The sequence below is a fragment of the Sorex araneus genome, chromosome 3 (assembly GCF_027595985.1).
Source record: "Sorex araneus isolate mSorAra2 chromosome 3, mSorAra2.pri, whole genome shotgun sequence".
Taxonomy (NCBI): Eukaryota; Metazoa; Chordata; class Mammalia; order Eulipotyphla; family Soricidae; genus Sorex; species Sorex araneus.
Window position 1 is genome coordinate 149,617,017 of NC_073304.1, and position 21,234 is coordinate 149,638,250.

The following is a 21,234-nucleotide window of genomic DNA, read 5'->3' on the forward strand; positions in this document are numbered from 1 at the left end:
TATATCCCCAAACAAGATAACCCTAATAAGGAGGCATTTGATAATTAGTTTTCATTAAAAGATTGTATGTTTTCAGGTTTTAGAAAAGGATGTGTCTCAGTCCCGAATCCTGGAGCCGTGTTAGTTGCTGCTCAGTGGCGCCAGGGTTCCATCTGGAGAAGGTGTGCTGGCGGCACCTCCTTCCTCCGGTTCCCCAGTGTTGCTGGCCCCGATTCGGGTCCGGAGCATTGTCCGGGCCGCATTGCTCACCAGAATGCCTGCCGCTTCTCTGTGGATTGTGGCATCTCTGATGCTTCTTAAAGAAGTCCTTATAACATAGTCTGCTTCTTCCAAAAGAGGCCACTTATGTGTATCAAATTTATCTCTCAAACAGATCAGAGTTTGTAAAAACGCAAAATAGCTAATATGGTGTTAAAAAGCAGTGAGTTTTCCCTTTGCAAAAAAGTTAATGGACAATTTATGAGATCATTTATTGGTGGATCAGTTTCTTATCTAACCTAAGCAATGTATGCAGTCCTCTGACTTCAGTTTTTTCCTTTGTCACTAGAGTATGGAGAATCTCCTGAGGGCGAAAGGCCTAGAAGTGGAGCAGTTGTCTACCACCAGTCAGAACCTCCAGTGGCTCAAAGAAGAAATGGAAACCAAATTTAGCCACTGGCAGAAGGAACAAGAAAGTATCATTCAGCAGTTACAGACCTCTCTGCACGACAGGAACAAAGAAGTGGAGGCAAGCTGTTAATTACCTTCAGAGCAGCTACTGTAGTGATTATGGAGCATCTTGGATTAGGACTTTTGAGCTCTGGCAGGCCTCCCTGTAAATCCATTCTGTGCCTGGGCAAGTCAGTGGCTTACACAGGGACTTTTCTTTCTTAATCCCATAAACTCAAGGAGTCAATTACATTTCTCTCAGAAGTTATGTGAGAATTAATGAGATCTGAAAGGTACATGTAAAATGTGGTTGCTAATATTTATTAAGTTATGCTAAGGCAGCATTTAAGAGTTTAACAAGTTAATGACTCATGAAATCCCCACAATTTGTGAAAGTTCTTACTTTTATGCATCTTTCATAGACAGAGAAAGGGACTTCTGAAGTTGAGTTACTTGTTCACATAACATGGCTGGCTGGTGTGCATGCAACCCACGAGGTGTGGCGCCAATTTTAATGACCGTGTTCTTTCTCAGTGTAGAAAGAGCTTGTAAACTGTGTCATCTCAATAATAGGATTTTTTAAAAATTAATTTTATTGAATCACTATGAATTGCAGAGTTACCAAGTTATTCTTCACTGAATTTCAGGTGTCCAGTGTCCCAACACCAGTCCCTTCACAGGAAAGCGTCTGCTTTCGTCCACCTGAGTCCCCAGTTTTCTTCTCACTCACTGTGTACCCTACCTCTTCGGCAGGCACTTTACCTTCTGTCAATGTTCCATCTTCCTCAGAGCGACCACTCCCCTCCGCCATTGTTGCTGTGTCCCTCCCCTAACCTATCCCCTCCTTCCCCAGTGACAGGCTTACTACTGAAGACCAGTTCTCATTCTCTCTGTTTTGTTTTCATTGCCTTTGAACAATAATAATGATTTTTAAAACAAAATAGGGATGACATCACCATGCTAAATAGTGCTTCTATTTTTTTCCTTCAGTTTATTTTTCATAGTTTCCTCTATGCTGGGGCGAAAACATGAAACAAATGAACAGATTGTTCATTTTTTGTTCATGAACAAATTGTTCATGAAACAAATGAACAAAATGTCCATTCCTCTTAATCTTATATATATATCATTTATCAACATGAATCTAATCATTTAGTAGTAATTGTTGTTTCCATGAGAAAATAGGGAAAATAATATTATATATTTTTTGTTTTTATAAGTTTAGCGTTCTTTCATTGAGCATGTATTTTCAACCTTACATTTTGTTAACACCCGTGCTAGATCTGTGAAAATGAATTTATTTGCTTTCTAGAATTTCATAGCTCTTCTGTGATAGAATTTTTTTTGGGGGGGGTCACACCTGGCAATTCTCAGGGGTTCCTCTTGGCTCTGCACTCGGGAATTATTCCTGTAGGTACTCAGAGGACCAGATGGGATGCCAGGGATCAAACCCAGGTTGGCCATGTGCTAGGCAAGCGCCCTGTCCACTGTACCATACCCCTGTCCCAGTTAGATTCTTAATGAGCCCTTCATAGGCAATGGGCCGGGTTTTCCTTTAAAACTCATCCTTTCCCTTCTGTGTCAGGACCTTAGTGCAACGCTGCTCTGCAAACTTGGACCAGGTCAAACCGAGATTGCCGAGGAGCTGTGTCAGCGTCTGCAGCAGAAAGAGAGGATGCTTCAGGACCTCCTGAGTGACCGCAACCAGCAGGCCGCAGAGCACGGGCTGGAGATGCAGAGCCTCCTGCAGTCTCTGAGTGCCAGGGAGCAGGAGAGCCAAGTAAGGGGGAGCCGCACAATTCATGTAGCCATAAATTTTACTGAATATGTATTTTTTTCTGTAAGAGTCTGATAATTTTGACAGAAGGGAATATGGAGAGCTAGAGAGATAGTATAGGAGGTAAAATACTTGTGACCAGCCCTGTTTTGAATCGCCTTGGCTGCACATGTTCGGCCCCCCAGGTACAACCAGGAGTGGTCCCCAAGCACTGGGCCAGACACAGCTCCTGAGTACTGCTGGATGTGAGCCATCCCCCATCACCCCCTTAATAATAACAAAACAGAGCAAAGCCATACAGGCCTTCAGCAGCACATAGTTGGAAGTTAAATAACAGAATGTAGGAGATGACTAACATTATAGAAGATTTTTCAGCTCCAGAAGAATGGTGATTATTTTCTTGTGGATTCACTTTTTCTACATTACAAGCAAAAGAATCACCTACATAGCTATTTAAAAACAAAATTCAAAGCTCACCCCCAGAAACAGAAATGAGGTTATATATAGAATTCAAGTTTGTGACAAGCTTCTTCCAGATGATGGTGATGCAGCTGGCTCATGTCTTTGGAGAAGCATATTAAATCAGCACTGTTAGGGCCTGGAAAGATAATACAGCTGGTAGGGCACTTGCCTTACATGTGGTCAACTTGGGTTTGGTTCCCAGCACCCCATATGGTTCTCACATCACCAGGAGACATCCCTGAGCACAGAGCCAGGATTAAGACCTCCACACTGCCAGGTGTGACTTCAAAACAAAATAACAGCAAAAAGTTAAAAACAGCACTACTAGGAAAAGTGTAGCAAGGCAGATGGATCAGATCGATCATTTTCAGCCTCTTTACAGCTGTGAACGTTCATGGAAAGCACCTCTCTGTACATTGGAGATGGAACACCACTGTTAAATGTGAAATAAAGTATCTCATATGTTATTTTTACCATAATAATTTCAAAGATACAAAAAAAATTTAAAATAATTTTTTTATGAAAGCAACTTAATATATTGCTACTTCTAAAATGGTCGTTTCCAGGTCCTGATATGTAGAATGGTCACACTCAGGGTAGATCTTTCCCTGGTTGTGCCATCATCTATCTTAGAAAATGGGATTTGGAATGCAACTGGGTTTGGTGGGGTATTTTTTGGTTTTGTTTTTGCTTCTTTAGTTTTGGACCATATCTGATGGTGCTCAGGGCGTACTCCAGGCTCTGTGCTCAGGGATCATTCTTGATAAGGCTGGGGGGACCATATGGGGTGCCAAAATCCAACCTGGGTCAGCTGCATGCAAGGCAAATGCCCTCCCTGATGTGCTGTTGCTCTGGTCCTGAGTTTGATGTTTTGAGGTTCATCATCCCCCAATTAGCTGGTCTATTCAAAATGTGTTTAATTCATTCATTAAATAAGCAAGGAGTGTTTACTAATGGCAGACCCTGTTCTGGGTGCTTCAGATACAGCACTGAACAAAACATTATAGTGCTTGCCCAGAGACCTGCATCCATCTCTTACGAGAGACAATAAATATAAGTGTCAGTTAAGTGTATTGTTAAAAAAATTAGCACAGCAATGGGAGTTGAAGGTAGAGAAGGAATTGTTTTACATAGGATGTTCAAAGAGTGCCAATCTGATATGGAAACTATTGGCAAAGACCTGGAGGAAGCAGATTGCGTGGATGTTTTGTAGAGACCTTCCAGACCTAAGGCGCAGTAAACAAAGGCATCTGTTATCCCAATTCAAACTAGCATCTTACCCATTTACCCAGGTGGAGTTCTAATAGAACCAGTTTCGGATGATTTTATCTGTCACAGATGTGTGAATGTTCAGTCTTCCCCATATTCTGCTTACGTTCTTCTTGCTCATGTACTATGCGGTTGCCTGTGAGCTGAACATAAAGAAGGCATTTCTTATTGCTCCACTGGTTTTTCATAAATAGCTAACTTTTAATAAAGAACATCGGAACGCAGATTTTATGAATGTGTTATGTGATTTCCCTTTACTAGGTAGCATCCGAGAAGATGGTACAAGCCCTGATTGAAAGAAATTCAGAATTACAAGCCTTGCGCCAATATTTAGGAGGGAAAAACATCCTGACTTCCCAGGCACTCATGTCTAACCAGTTAGTTGAAGTTACCTCCAGCTGCCCCCTGCTTGGAGAGCAGACTGATCAAGTAAGACCTGTAAACTTGTTTAGATAGATATTAAAACCAACTGCATTTTCTTTTCACATTTGAGACGTACATGTGATCAATTGCAGAATTATGTGAGACCGTTCCACATCTTTGTCATGTTTCTCCATCTTTCTAAAACCTCTGACTCTCCCAAATTGTAGGGTTCCATGCATATACCCTCCAGAGACGATAGTACTTCGCTGACTGCCAAAGTGGATACCAGCATGCCCAGATCCTCACTAGGTAAGTCTCAGATTTTCATTTCATAAAATAATCATCTATTTTTTCTTTTTTTAACGTTTCTTGCTAATAGACTAAGCCAGGATTTTCCTTATTCCAACCTTAATGGGAAAAAAGTTGGATTAGGTAGCTTGTAGCCATTCAGAAATGCAGGTAGTGTTTCCAAATCTGCATAGCAGAAATCCAGGACTTCTCTTCAGTGTCTTTTAAACAAACTGCTATTGCTCACTGTAATTTAACATCACCTGTAGCACATATTGGAAGGGGTAGGTGGTATACTTTGTGTTGTATGCCAAGCTCAGCTTCACTATTGGATGCTTGTAGCCCTACACATCTTAAAAAACAACTCACTTACACAAGTGGTGGGCGCGAGACTCAAGGCGGGTGCCTTGATTGGGAACTGTTACAGAGCAAATGGTTGGAATCTAGGGTAGCGTCAAGAAACTTAATGCCCAGTGAGCTACTCTGCAGTGCCATGGATCAAAAACCAGGACCTCACATATGTATGGCAATTTTTTTAAAGTACCTTCCCTCAGTTTTTATTTTTTGGATTTCAAACCTGTAGAAAAGTAGCAATATTTCATGATAAATATCCATATTTACATGTAATACAATTCAATTATTAACATTTTGCCAGATTTACAATATTTCTTTCCATGTACACAAAAGTTTCTCTTAAACCATTAAAATTACTTTTAGAGATGGTTGTTGGCTTGTTACCTTTGGGAATGCCATACTCACATGGGGCCCTAATTCAGGAAGGGTGGGGAGAGGTCATGGGTACAGGCAGACCATGTCAGGTTGCTGGGTGTCAGTTTCAATGAGAAAGGATTACTTGTAAGGCTTTTCTTGGACCGCAAAATAGGTTTCTGCACCATCCCATGCCAAATCTCAAAGTCTTACAGATCTCAGCAGGTCCAGCCACGTAAATAGCTCAGTCCATAACAAATGTATTACACATTATATTTTGTTAATATTGTATTCTTGGGGCTACTTCTGAGGCCTAGGAAGGCAAAGCGGGCACATTTTACGGGCAAGGGTATAGTACACATTCCAAGGATTCAGTTGTTCAGCATGCAAGTCTATAGGCAAACATAGTCTTTTCACTGCTTTCCTTAACAATCATAAATATTCATTATAAATTCTATATGAACAAGGGCATTCCACATTACTGTTTTTACTCTAAACATAGCTTAGTAGTATATGATATGTAATCCATATTCAGACTTCCTATTGTTCCCAAAGTATTCTCAGTAGCTGTTTTATTTCCCCTTCAAAGATCATGCATAGTTGCTCTTAAGTTGACATATGGCTTTAATACAGAATAGTTTTCTAGCCTCTCTGGACATTGGTGTTTTTAAGACTTGGGCCAGCTAATTTTTCTCAGTTTGTCACTGATTTGTTTGCTCCTGGTTAGATTCGAGTGAAGTAATTTTAGCAACTAGACTACATGAGTTTTATCTTTCTCAGTCCATCCGGTCAGGAACACCTGATACCAACTCTGTTGTCCTGGGTGATTATTAAGTTTAGTCACTTGATTTAAGGTTGTCTTCACCAGAACGCTGTACTGTCAGTTTTCTTTTTGTAATACTTTATTTTTGCATGCTCACTTTTCTTTTGTAATTGTCAAGTGATCTGCTGCTAATACCTTGAAAGCTGAAAGCTCTTTTTTCAGACATTCACCCAGTGGCCTGGGCATCCCTTGAACCTTGTCTGACTCAGATACCACATCGCTAGTTTAAGTTTCTCTGTTTATCACTGTGTTCTTTTTTTAAAAAATAAAGCAGTACCCTGGGGCTGGAAAAAATAGTACAGTGGGTAGGGTGTTTACTTTGCACGTGACTGGCCTGATTTCAGTCCCTGGCACCCGATATGGTTCCCTGAGCACCACAGAGTGATCCCTGAGCACAGAGCCTGGAGTAAGCCCTGAGCACTGCCAGGTGTGACCTAACTCCCTGTGCCCCCCCAAAATAAACAAATAAATAAAAGCCCTGCCCTTATTCTATCTTCTTCAATCTATTTGTTTATATCGCTATGAATGAACAGATTCTTTTGTTTTCAATTAATCCACCTTGTCATCACCCAAATTACCCATCTTGGGCCAGTCGGCCACCTCTCAAGCTGTTTCTCCGCCCTTTTGATATTTCCCTGTCGATTTCTGGGCGCAGTTTACAGGAAAATGCTCATAATTGCTTTTTACTTTCCTTGTCTTGGCCCTGGAATGAGCGTTACTCCACGGGAATCTTAGTTCCTTGTAGGTGAGGGCATTTGGACACCAAAACTGGTTTTTAAAAGTGTTTGTTACTAGAGGGATGTCATTTGCTTTTAGGTATTAAGTAATCTGAACAAGAGATGAAGATAGAGAAATATAGATATATTTATCTATACATCTTAATCTGTGTATCAATATCTTAATTTGATAATTTTTCTAATTTTAATTTAATGCAGGTCTTCCCCCATCCCCCTGTTCATAGCATAACTGCCTTTTCCCAGATACCTGATTATCTGTAGTATGAATGTAACACTGTAGCACTGTCATCCCATTGTTCATCGATTTGCTTGAGCGGGCACAGTAACGTCTCCATTGTGAGACTTGTTACTGTTTTTGGCATATTGAATACGCTACGGGTAGCTTGCCAGGCTCTGCTGTGTGGGAGCGTGAATGTATTTAAGTATATTTGCGAAACACATTTATATAGTACACAAAAATAGTTCTAGAATTTCTGCATGAATAACAGTAGTCATGATAAATTTATTCAGATTTTCTTGTAATTTTTTTTTTAATCTTTCACTGAGGGTGTGCAGTTAGAATACTGAGTTCAAAAATTATTTCAATTAACTTTTTTTTTTTCAAAACTATAGGGCGGTTATGGGCTGGAGCGATAGCACAGTGGGTAGGGCATTTGCCTTGCACACCACTGACCTAGGTTCAATTCCTCTGCCCCTCTCAGAGAGCTTGCCAATCTACCGAGAGTATCTTGCCCGCATGGCAGAACCTGGCAAGCCACCCGTAGCGTATTCAATATGCCAAAAACAGTAACAACAAGTCTCACAATGGAGACGTTACTGGTGCCCGCTTGAGCAAATTGATGAGCAACAGGATAGCAGTGATACAGTGATACAGGGTGGTTATATCATATATTTATTGTGTAGGTTCATTTATTATATGAGTTGAATTTTAGACTTTTTCTCTCCCATTATTGTTGAACTAGCTGGCATATTCAAAATAACTTTAACATGATTCAAACTCAAATATGTCAGTATGCTCAGAAGTCTTTTCCAGTTTGCTCTCTTTTCTTTGTTTTCACATTAAAAAAATTGAACCAACTTGAGGCAGACAGTTACAAAATTATTCATGATTGGGTTTCAGTAATAGTGTTCCAACACCCATCCCGTCACCAGTGTACATTTTCCACTCCAGTGCCCCCAGTTTCTTCCCTGCTGCCACTCTAACCAATCTGCCCATATAGCATATAGCAGGCACTTCCCCCCCAGCCCCTGCGCTCTCTCTTTCTCTTGTTCCTGCTCTTTAGGTCATTCTCTCTTTCCTTTGGGGCATTTTGGTTTGTCATACAGGTACTGAAAGGTCATATGTATATCGTGTTACCTCCTTTCAGCACTCTGTTCAGAGTGAGCATTTCTACCTATCCCTGTCATAGTGGTTTCTGCTCATCCTAACTGCTCCTTCCCTGCAACTTGTGGCAAGCTGCCAACTGTAGACCAGCTCTCCTGGCCCTCACATCTACTGTCCTTGTAGATTAGTCTCATACTATGTTTTTTATATCCCACAAATGAGTGCTGTAATTCTATGTCTCTCTCTTTCCTTCTGACTCATTTCACTCAGCACGATACTCTCTATGTCCATGTATTTATACGCAAATTTTATGACTTCATTTTTCCTTACAGCTGAATAGTATTCCATTGTGTAAATGCAACATAAATTCTCTTTTTTTCTCTTGTTTCCACTTACAATCTGAAGACAACCAATTTTATTTCTGTTATCTTTTTTGTGTTTATTTGCACAACAAAGAGATCAATTACATGTTTGGATGTATTTGTTTCTTGTATCTTGATTTCCCTGTTTTTCGAAGACAAAACTATATTAGGTGTATTTTATGCCAACTTTGTTTTACTTACCAATATGTCTTGGAAATCACTCCTTAATAATTTCTAAAGATCTACTTCATTCAGCTGTGTAATTAAGCAAATAGTACTTAATTATGTGGATATATGGTGATTTATTCAATCTTCTTTTGGGGGGCAGGTAGGTTAGTTGCAGTAGTTTGGTGTGATGAATAACATTGCTGGAGAACATCTGTGTATTTTTTTTTTTATTATTGTTGGAATATGTCTTTAGAGCAAATTCCTCAGAAAGGAGACTGAAGAGGTCATATTGATTGGATTAACAATAGTGATTGGATTAACAGTGACAAAAATGAACATTGTTCATTTGTAGGAGACTCGGACATGGTTGCTGAGCTAGAAAAAGAACTGAGTAATGCCAAAGAGGAACTGGACCTCATGGCGAAAAAAGAAAGAGAAAGTCGGGTGAGTTTTCCAGTCAAACCTGATTTCTAAATTTGTTTTAGTTTTTCAACATAGCTTATCATTGTTCAAAAGTGCTTCCTAAGAATTTGATTTTTGGAGTTGATTATTTTTCTGATTCCTGTGTTTGTTGTTCCTCTCAGCCTTAAATAATCCCTTCATCCTTAGGCCTCCCGGTTGAGTAGCTTGAGTGATAAAGATTTTTTAGGTATCTCATTAAGTTCAATTAAACACATTTGATGTGTTTTAGAATGCAAACTCAAGTGAAAGGCCTCATTAAAATTACTGTTACAGTTTGGCATAGACCGGCCTCTGGTTCCACACTGTGCTGATTGATCTGATCACACAGTACACAATTCATGTTCCAGGTTTTGCTTGCGTTACCGGCTACTTGTGGAGCCACACCTGTGTGCCCACAGTGTAAATGTGGCACTGTGGTCTTTCTGTGGACACTGACCTTGGGGTTTCGTCCCTCTACAGATGGAACTTTCTGCTCTGCAGTCTGTGGTGGCTGTGCAGGAGGAAGAGCTGCAGGTGCAGGCCGCTGATCTGGAGTCCCTGACCAGGAACATGCAGATTAAGGAGGACCTCATCAAGGTCTTTCCAGCCTTTTGAGACTTCTAGGAATGATTGCATCACCAAAAAGTACCCAAGGGCATCTTCAAACAATATTCTGATATATTGTGACCTTTAGTCAATGCTTATTTTCTTGATGCACTGTTAGGTTGGGCCTCTTAATAGTACCATGTTTTTTGTTTTTTTCTTAAATTTTCTTGTTTTGGGGTCCTGCCCACCTGTGTTCAGGGCTCACTGCTTTCTCTGCACTCAGGAATCACTCCTAGCGGACTTGATGGGGTCACGCCAGGCTAACATCGCATGCAAGGCAAATGCCCGCCCTGCGTTACTGAGCTATGGCTCTGGCCCATATCATGTCTGTTGACTTGCTAGTATTTCATAAAGAATGTATCCTCAAATTCACAGAGCGTGGGCCAGAGAGATAGTACAATGGTAAGGTATTTGTCTTGCATGTGGCTGACCTCGGTTGATTTCTGGCACCACATCTGAGCCCTTCCTGCAGTGATCCCTGAGCACAGAGCCAGGAGTAAACCCTGAGCACTGCCAGCTGTACCCAATGCACTCCTCTGCTGTGTCCCCCTCCCCCCGTGGTATACATAGAGCTTACCAATATCTCACTGAAAGCCTATATTATTATTTCAAGGGCATTTGCTCCTTTGCTGAATAATATTTTTATTCCTGTACTTGCGTTTGGTTACTAGGACCTGCAGATGCAACTTGTTGATCCAGAAGATATACCAGCTATGGAACGCCTGACCCAAGAAGTCTTACTTCTTCGGGAAAAAGTTGCTTCAGTAGAATCACAGGGTCAAGAAACTTCAGGAAACCGAAGACAACAAGTGAGTTCTTGAAAGCAGACCTGGTATTTCACTGTGAATGAGCCAGTGCAAAAATGGCCAACTTCAGCTGCTTATGAAGACTTCTGTTTATTCTCTATGGTTCCTACCCTTGATCAGCAGTAGCCATAGATATTCCTTTTTTGTTTGCTTATGGTCACTCCTGGCTGTGTGCTCAGGGACCACTCCCGAAGGTACCGGGAATGAACCTGGGTCAGCTGCTTGCGAGGCGAACACCCAAGCCGCTGTCCTGTCTCTCTGGCCTCCAGATGTTCTCTTTTAATCTTTGTACTTCATTTGTAGATTGGACGTGCCTGACCTTTCTCAGAGCTAAGATTTTCAATAAGACCTGCTTGCCTACATCTTGTCTTTCTTATCATCTCCCTCACTATTTATTCTAACTTGGCTTTTAACTTCATCACTTTACTTAGCACATTGGCTCCCGCGCATATCAGTGGTCGCTCCACTGGAGTCAGAAATGAGCACTGGCATCAACATGTTTAACAGATTTCTGGTGATTACAAACTGTTGTAGTTTATCTTCTTTATAGCATGCATTAGAGGTCATTTGACAGATGTTTGTGATTGATGGATGTCTTTTGTCCCCATTGGATAGTAAGTTTATTACAGTACATGAAGGTTCTTATTGACTGAGTGAAGAGTACTAGTAAGTTCTATATCATGCCTCTCCTTCTCTTCTTTTCTTTTAACCTCTTTTCTATGTTTCTGTTTCTCTGTTCTGCTCCCAAATTTGTATCATGTGTTGCAGAATTTTAAAGAAGAGTTTATGAAACTAAATATTTATAAAAATCCCAGTAAAAAATAGTGAGTTTTTTTTTTTATTAACTCATAGCACATCTTTGCATTCTTTTTACATCTTTGCATTCTTTTGGTCTCTTTATCAGGATTTTCATGGCTTCATAGCTCAGTTTGTGTATTACTTCTGTTCTTCCCTCAGTTATTGCTGATGCTAGAAGGACTGGTCGATGAGCGGAGCCGGCTCAACGAGGCCCTGCAAGCAGAAAGGCAGCTCTACAGCAGTCTCGTGAAGTTCCATGCTCACCCTGAGAGGTAAGAGAGAGACTGTACTGATTTTTCCTCTTTGTCTCATGAAGTGAAGATGCCCTTAATTGTAGTGGGGAGAAGGAGCAGAGAAGATGGCTGGGACTACAGAAAAAGTTTGCCATTTGTTCTGTGAATTACTTTGAGCTTAAGTCAGAATCAATACTTATTTCATAGAGCTGTTGCAGAAATCAAAGGGATGCATTACACATCTAAGATAATGCCTTGAATATGCAAATTGCTTAGTGTATATTTCTCTTTTTCCCTGTTTCATTTCCTGTTATATCCGTAGGCTAGGTCTGTGAAGGGCTCTGATCGTTGCTGAGAACCATTAAAGAAAGTATGTTTAAATGGCTATTATCATTCCAGGGTCACTGAGAGTCGTCGTGATGGATATATTTTCTTCCCCTATTGATTTTTCATCATGTGTATTCTATCTTTGTGGCTTGTTTTATATTCCTTTGTTTTTCTCATTTGCCTTTACTTCTCACCCTTCTTTCCTTATTTTATTCTTTTACTACTCAAGATCTTTTAGTTTATTGTTGGGCTTAAGACTTTTTTCTTTGTGCCTTAAGAAAATGAGGGTGAGTGAAAGGTACAATAAGATCATTTGACTGTATTAACTTTTTGAAGGATCTCTGGATCCTTTAAGAGATCCAGTCTGGGTCAGTGGTTGGATCTAACCACAAGGGTGAGTGGGGCTGAAGGTAGGTAAAATAGTGAAGAGAACGATATGACAATAATAAAGAAGGAAGGGAGGGAGGGAGGGGGGAGAGAGAGAGGAAGAGAGAAAGGGAGAAAGAGAGAAAGAAAGAGAAAGAAAGAACCTGCATAGAGGTAGGCAGGGGGTGGAGAGTGGGTGGGGTGATGGAGGGAACCCGGGGACACTGGTGCTGGGAAATGTACATGGTGGAGGGATGGGTGTTGGAATATTGTATGACTGAAATCCAATCATGAACAGCATTTTAAAGGTCTGTCTCACAGTGCTTCAATAAAAAAGTTTTAAAACTAAAAAAAGAGAGATCCAGTCTGAGTGAACTGGGTTTTCTTTTGCAGGGTGGGGAGGCGGGGTACTGTTAGTGCTAAGAAATGAGAGAACAAATGTCTTTAATAGCAATTCTACTTGACTCAGTTATGCTTCAGTTATGTTTCGGTTTTCTTGGGTTTTGGTTCTTCAGTAACACTTTTAGCCAAATAATGAAATTTCTCTTTTGTGAGCAATAGGGGTGTGGCATAAATCTTAGAAACTATAATCTTAGGAGACTGGTAAAGAATCTAGCAGCAGAGAACAAACTCGAATGGCCAGGCATTGCTAATCTACCAACAGTAAATACAAGCGTGACAACACTGACTTCTGTGTCCTCTACAACAGTTTCTTCAGAAGTTCTCCTGACTCTGAGTGCTGCGGACTCATTGTCTCTTTGGCGGCAGCACTGGGCTCATTTCAGTTGATGGCTAATCAATTTTCCTTCTGTGTGGCATGTTGTAACCAGCTCGGAGAGAGACCGCACTCTGCAGCTGGAGCTGGAAGGGGCGCAGGTGTTACGCACTCGGCTCGAAGAAGTCCTTGGAAGAAGCCTGGAGCGCTTGAGCAGGCTGGAGACACTGGCTGCCATTGGAGGTGGGGACTGGAGAGTGTGCGAGTTCCCCACGCGTATGCCGCCTGAGCACTGGCGGGGCAGACTGCAGCCCAGGATGGAAAAGCAAAACCAAAAAACAGAACCCTTGTTTGCACTAACCTGAGGGAGAGCCCTGACTGACTTTGGCAGAATTAAACGGTGACCTACTAACCCGTGCAAGTAACATCAGCTGCAAAAAAAAAAAAAAAACCAAACACTTTAGTCTACGTGAATTTCACTGTCCATATTCGTAGTTCTTGGTTGAATGGTGGAGGTTACAAGGTGTACTTACATGAATTTGAATCATTCCATTTTAGTGTCCCCATCCATATCCGTGCCTTTCCCTGGCTCCTCTATTCCGTCATCTCCTCTATGGCCAATAAAGTTTATTCCTCTTCCACTTTCACAGTCCATTTCATATGTTCCCTGTCAAAATTGCATGTGTGTGTATTATTTTTGCCGTTCAGTCAGCTGCTTCTTAGTCAGAGCAATATTTTAATCATCAGAGAGTTTCAAGATGAGAGAGATTGAGTCCATAAGAATGACCTTGTGGGGCAGGAGCAATAGGAAGGCAGGTAGGGCACTTCCTTTGCATGTGGCTGACCTGGGGTTGGTCCTTGGCACCCCATGGGGTCCTCTGAGTCCTGCACAAGTGGTTCCTGACTGCAGAGCCAGGAGTAACACCTGAGCAGTTTTGGGTTTGCCCCAAAAAACAAGTAAAAAAGAATGATCTTGCAAAAGTGGTATAATCTTTAGAAGTATAGACTGCAAGAATTGGTAGGCCAAGTTAAAAGGCAGAGATAGACTAAGGTGTTTATAGCAAATCTTTACCTCTTCCATTGTTAATGGGTTGTTGAGTGAGATCGTGCTGCTGGAGTAGTGCAGATTAAATTCAATTAACAGTTTCTCTTTAGTGATCGTTTAGATTCCTTTAAACCAAGGTATATCTCACTAGTCAGAACAGGACTTTAAGAAAGTTCTGAGGTCCTCCACAGAATTAGTAAATTAGAGAATTAGTAAGAATTCTCTATGTAAGAAGATAATCTCAAATGCAATATTTTCCCTTTAATTCAGTATTTCACCAATTAACTCTCTGAGTCACAGTATTGTTTATGTGTTTTCACTCATTAGTGGCACTAGATAGATTTTGATGGTTATTTTCACTTATGGGAGCAGCATCAGATGGATAAAGAAAGGGATATTGGTGATTGTATTTCTTAAATGTCAGTAGTATAAAAACTAGCATTGTAGCACTGTCGTCCTGTTATTCATCGATTTGCTCGAGTGGGCACCAGTAACGTGTCCATTGTGAGACTTGTTGTTACTGTTTTTGGCATATCGAATACATCATGGGAAGCTTGTCAGACTCTGCCAAGTATAAAAACTAACCAAGGTTTATGTGGAGCTTTGTAGGCTTAAAACCATAAGGTTTCTTAGTTCTGCTGGAATCAGATATCCTAGAGTAGAAGCTGATATTTCAGTTTTTAAACATGCCAGTAGGTTAACAGGATCGAGACATTTTTGTACCTTTAATGTGACTTCCTAACTAGGTGAAGCATAATGATCTTTCTGTTTTACCCTCTTTTTTTTTTTTGTATGCAACACTTTTATTTCTTTTACATATGTGTTGATGTGGATTCCCTTACATTTCAAATTCCATCCAAATCTCTGTAACCTTGACCATGCCTGTCGCAGGTCTGGAGCATCCCCCCACGAGCCAGAGCCAGAGAAGCAAATGTTCAACTTGGAGAAACATGCTGGAGAGTTTTGATCAAGTGTTTCACAAAAATACCCTTGTAATAATGGAAATGCTTTCCAATATTAATAGCATTTGGTAGAGAGAGGAACTATTTAAGGAAGTAGATAGGAAATGTACTTTGCTTAGTTTTCCAATCTTAGGACAGTTTTCTGCACAAAACTTTTTGTAACTTTCTAGAAGTAGGAATGGAGGGTGGTTGTGCTGTAGGAATGTCAACCCACTGGAAGACTCCTTTGTCTTGTCATCATACCAAGACTTTTAATAAACATACCCTTAATTTTATTAGTGAAAATTTTTTCTGTCAACATTCAACCATGAGTTAATCTTTGGTTCTAGTGGCTCATTAGTCATTACTATAGTTTGTGATAAATCTCTTTCTTATTTCTATCAACTTCCAACAAGAACAAGAATTTCCCTTGGCATCTTGAATGATTATAAATAGCTGGATGAATAATGAGAAATCCAATTTTCTACTGAAAAATTATCAGACTAGATAGAAGGGAAAAAGTCAATTCTGGTCATAATTTATATACTAAAAAAGACAGACTAGCATTTGTGCTTAATTACTTGCCTTTTATATTGATCCTTGGGAAACATTTTAGAAAATTAAATGACTAAGTGACAGAAGATAAGAATTTTAACCACAGATCTGACTGAAACTAATTTTCTGCTCTTGAGATCTAGAATGTGGCTTGCAACGCAATGCTGCCCAGATGAGGTTGCTTGCATCTTATTTGAGAACATGATTCTGTTGAGTTTTGTTCTATAACACACAAATACATAATGCTGTAATTGGTCCCACCAGCAGCCATTTTTGCATGATAGTACTGTAGCAATGTCATCCCATTGTTCATCGATTTTCTCAAACGAGCACCAGTAAAGTCTCTATTGTGCAGCTTGTTACTTTTTTTGGCATATCGAATATGCCACAGGTACCTTGTCAGGCTCTGCCGTGCGGGTGGGATACTCTTGGTAGCTTGCCGGGCTCTTCGAGAAGGATGGAGGAACTGAACCCAGGTCAGCCACGTGCAAGGTAAACACCCTAACCACTGTGTTATCGTATGATAGAATACTTTATTCTTTCTTAGCAGCACAAATGTCTTCTCTGACTGGATTATTATCACTTTACCAGGCATTTTTAATATTACAATAATTTTAGCTAAAGCATCTTATGCTTGAATTTAAGACAAAAACTTGTGCTTGAATAAAAAGTCTTGAAAGAAAGTATATAAAATAAATTATCATCTAGATCATGTTTAATTGGAAATAGGGAATTTAAACTTTCAAAAATCTGTATTGAAACTTTTAAATCTCATTTGCTTTTAGAATGTTAGCAAATGTTAATATTTGCTTAAATGTTAATGGCTGTAAATGGTTGAAGTAGATGAAATCTATGGTACTTGGAATTACAGGGCTGAGGGAGATGGCTCAAAGGAGCCCTGGGTGTGATACTTGGCATACCTGGTTTCCCAAATAGCAGTGGGAGCAGCCCGTCAGCTGGGATTTGCCCCTTCAGCTCTAGGTCTTCCTCCAAAACAAAATGACAAGAATTAGAGTTAAAAAGAAACTACCTGTGGATTTATTTAATTACTGAGGTGAAAGTCATTATCACAGATTTCCCCCATATTCTTTTCTATTGTAGCAATAGCACAGTGGGTAGGGCGTTTGCCTTGCACTCGGTCAACCTGAGTTTGATTCCTCCTCTGGCACGGGCAGAGTCTGGCAAGCTACCCGTGGCATATTTGATATGCCAAAAACAGTAAAAGTCTCACAATGGAGATGTTACTGGTGCCTGCTCAAGCAAATCGGTGAACAACAGGACAACAGTGCTACAGTGCTACAGTGCATAGTAGATTTAAGCCGTATTATTAAAGCTTAATTTTAAAATTGTTACTGACTAGTATAAATCAACTCCCTCCATTTTCTCTTTTTAGTTCTTAAGTGAATTTATAATTTGAAAAGTACATCTGATAGAACTATTTTAATACTGCCAGCCTTTCATTTTGATGGAATATACTTTTATTCCTCCCTGCCCAACTCATTTTTATACTCTTCATTCAGTTTTGGACAACAAAATTTTTGGTACCCCTGCTTCCTTATTCATATTTTTTGGGGGGTGTATACCTAAGTATGCAGAAGGCTTTGCACTCGGGTCACTGCTGACTGGGCTTGGGGCACCGTGTGTGAAACCAGGGATTAAACCCATGTAGGAAACATGCAAACCACGTGCCCTGCCTGCTGTACTATTTCTCTGGACCTCTAATTCATATTTTAAAGTATTTTTAAGTTTTATTACTAAGATATTTACTAATGACCAAAATTTTTTTTGACATACAATATTGTGTTTTAGCCACAAGAAGACATTCTTTAGTATCTTTTACTGCATAGTTTATACGTATGAGTGTTGTCAAAGATACACACAAAAGATCTATCGCTTTCATGCTTATTTATGTTCTTAATTTGGTCTTGGACTGGAGAGATAGTAAAGCGGTTAGGGCATTTGTCTTGCACACAGCCGACCCAGGGTCAATTTGTCTGTCTCTCTCGGAGAGCCCAGCAAGCTACCAAAAGTATCCTGCCTGCACAGCAGAGCTTGACAAGCTACCATGGCATTTCGATATGCCAAAAATAGTAACAACAAGCCTCACAATGGAGATGTTACTGGTGCCTGCTCGAGCAAATCAGTGAACAATGGAATGACAGTGTGACAGTGCTAATTTGGTCTTGAGAATTTTGGCATACAGCTTTAAAAACAGTTCAAATAAATTTATTTCACTTCTCTCTGATTTATTCTTCCAGTTGTCCACTGTTAGGAAAAATCAGGATTAAATCAGATTATACCAAAAATTTGTCCTGTGAGAAATAAAGGGTTACTTACAAAGTCATTTCTGTTTGGAATATAAACTTTAAAGGGAACAATGATCTAATGCCTTTGCTTTCTTTTTTGTATTATAAGCATGTATCTAGTTCCCATTATTGTTATAAAATCATTGTTTTCTGGTTTCATAGTTACAATTTTTTTTTTTTATGTGGAAAAATTCACATTTGAGCTCCCTAGAAAAAACTCCAGATGTCTCTTCAAACTAGAGTATCAGGGAGTAATTTTACAGGTCTGCAGCCAATGTCCTACAGGGAAGTGTATCATAATGTCGGAAGAAAAATCTACACAAATTTTCCTATAGATTTATTGAAATTAGCTTCTCTCATTCAGGCTAACATCCTGTGAGGTCCAAAATATTTTTCCTTCATTTGAAATTAAAACTATAAGCTTTTTTTTCCTCCCTTAATAGTACTGAGATATATATCCCGTAGAGAGAACAGGAAAAAGAAAATCAAGAAAGAAACCCAATAATAAAAACACAGAAGGAATGAGTCAGCAGGACAATGCAGTGGAATAAGATTCTGTAGGGTATTGGTTTCTAAGTCTTGGAACTGGGTTAAAACTGCCCTCTCACCAGATATATAAAGCACTACTTTGTTAAACTAATTATGACGGGAAGACAAGCATTTTGCCTTTGAGTATTTGAGTATTGGGGATGGAGAGATCATACATCAAGTCGGGGGCTTTTCATGATCCCTGGGCATAGAGCCAGGAGTAAGCCCTGAGCACTGCCAGGTGTGGCTCAAAAGCAAAACAAAGCATTCGAGTACTGCCAGAAGGTAAGTTCTCAGCTTCTTTCTATAGTCTTAAGAGCCAGGATGATTTTCCTAATGAAAAATACAGTTCTGTAATTCACTTTCAAGAAAGAATAGGATTTAAAAAAGAAACACAAAACTATAGATCCAATGATACTAATTTTGCCAGACACCAAATGAGAGTTATGCTTGAAACATTGCATACTAATTCTTTTTACATTCCTTTTCCTTTGGCATTTAGGGTCAAATTTCAGAAATAAAAAATCTCTCAAACTGTTTTGCTAAAACAGGATGAGAAAGAAAGTTTAGTAATGTCAAAAAATTCTTGATTTAAAATAATATAGTTGAACCAAATAGATTTCTTTGTTTCCCTTAACGACTTATAATTGTCTAGCAAGTGCAGGTAGGTATACATGACGTGAATGGACCGTGCTTCCTTTCACAGTGATCAAAATCAGGACTCTGTCTCCCAGTTTGTAACTAGGTATTTGTACATCCAAGTACATCTTACAAGTCATGAATATAAATCATGAATTTCCCTTTCCAGGAAGTATTATCAATTTGATAATAAAAGAAGCTACTAGCTTAAAGTTTTGATTCTAGAGCTGTTAAGAAAAATTACAGTGACAATATAAATGAAGAAAAGAGTGATATATCAAATGATGCAGTAACATTGCCTTTGGAAAAAAAACCAAAACATTACATTCAGTTACTTTCAGAACATTCCCCACCACAGTCAGCTGTAGATTTTCTTCTGAACCTTCAATTTTTTTATGGCATTGTGTTTGTTGTGTTCAGTTTTTGTGCTAAGATGGCAAGTGTTAACACTTAACATGTTAACTGTTAGAATCCAGTTACTTTTTTAGTTAAGACCTGAAAAAAATTGTTACTGATCCAATAAAAGTATCAGACTTCATATTAAGTATGGTTTTATTATTAAAAAAATTAATAATAAAAATTTTTTATTATCCAAAGCCTTAAATGCCCCCTTCCTCCCTCTCTCCCTTCTCTCTCTCTCTCTCTCTCTCTCTCTCTCTCTCTCTCTCTCTCTCTCTCTCTCTCCCTCCCCTGAGCATGGCTGGAAGTCCCTGTTCTGACAGGATGGGGCAGTGCTGCACACTCACCTGTGGCATGGAACTGCAGACCAGCCTGATTGGCCAGGAATCACCAGAACTGGCCCCTGGCCACCTTGAACACCACTTGAGCGGACTCCCCACTTGCAAAAATATTATGATATAGGAAAATCACTCTTCTTTTTTTTCCCCTCAGAGGAAAATCAGATTATATATCATTTTATATATCATTTAGTCAAGCTAAGGTCTGAGTGACTTTGTACTTAATTTCTATTATCAAGGAAGGAAGAAGAAATCTGAATTTTCCTTCTCAAGGGATTGTGACAGATACAATTTACTTTCAAAAAAAGCTTTACTTTAAAAAAATCTTTTCTTGCTCTCTGTGCTAAAGGAGAATGGGCAAAAGCAGGATGGAGATTTGAAGAGCCAATAGTTTTGGTGGGCATTGACATTCCTTTGGCATTCCTCAGACTTGCTTAGTTCTTGGAGGAAAACCATCATCAATTAGGGAGAATTTCTTGACAGCAAGATCATGAACTCACAGGACCAGGACAGGAGTCATGTCTCCCAGAGGATGGCATCCAGTCTATACAGTCTCTATTTGCCTAACCAACAGGGACTAGTTGGACTCTTCTTAAAAGATGAATATTGTTCAGAGTTTTAGTTAGAATCCACACCCAAAAAGTGTTCTTTTATGTCTTTGTACGCCTCTATTAAAGTCAGTTGCACTTAAGCAATTTTGCAATGTATGGGACTTAACCAAAGAAAAAATTTTTCTAGTTACTTCTATTCCAAGATCAGAGTCTACTTAGTTTAAGAGTTTTGGGTCAAATTTCATATTTCTTCTTAAGAAATAGATCATTTTCTTCATATTTATAAAAATAAGCAGTACATTCATTACTATGTACTACCTTAATTGAGTTTAGAAATTTGAGGTGATCCAAATTAGTTCTAATGATAGTAAAATCAGTTTTCCTACTTCGTATTTTGTTGCCTTGTAAAAACTTACAAAAATTGTATTCCCTCCACGAAAGAGAAATTATCTGTCATTTATTTTTAAAAAGAGCACCAGAAGGAGGAATGTTACAGAAAGAGGACTGTCTAATGTAAACTGACATGTAGGACCTTGGATGGTGTAACTTACACATTTCAGTATTTTCTGTAAAATATTTTCAACTATTCTACCCCTAAACACAAGACTAAAAGCTTTAAGTTCACACATTCAAATTGGCAAAAGGCTGAGCACTCCTTAAAGTACCTGAAGAAGCAGAATAGGCTGTAAGCTGGCTACCAATATGCAGAAG

The 21,234-nt window shown here is 39.5% G+C and overlaps 1 protein-coding gene across 24 annotated transcripts in view; it reads left to right on the plus strand.

The window, feature by feature from the left end:
- Positions 1 to 21,234, plus strand: part of PDE4DIPP2 (myomegalin) — a 241,916-nt gene that overhangs the window by 170,757 nt on the left and 49,925 nt on the right. For all 24 annotated transcript variants that reach the window (XM_055129953.1, XM_055129962.1, XM_055129961.1 and 21 more), the window contains 9 exons: positions 548 to 727; positions 2,234 to 2,428; positions 4,418 to 4,585; positions 4,747 to 4,828; positions 9,282 to 9,373; positions 9,851 to 9,967; positions 10,648 to 10,785; positions 11,740 to 11,852; positions 13,337 to 13,464. In XM_055129953.1, the coding sequence (XP_054985928.1) occupies positions 548 to 727; positions 2,234 to 2,428; positions 4,418 to 4,585; positions 4,747 to 4,828; positions 9,282 to 9,373; positions 9,851 to 9,967; positions 10,648 to 10,785; positions 11,740 to 11,852; positions 13,337 to 13,464 (1,213 nt within the window). The remainder of the gene's footprint in view (positions 1 to 547; positions 728 to 2,233; positions 2,429 to 4,417; positions 4,586 to 4,746; positions 4,829 to 9,281; positions 9,374 to 9,850; positions 9,968 to 10,647; positions 10,786 to 11,739; positions 11,853 to 13,336; positions 13,465 to 21,234) is intronic.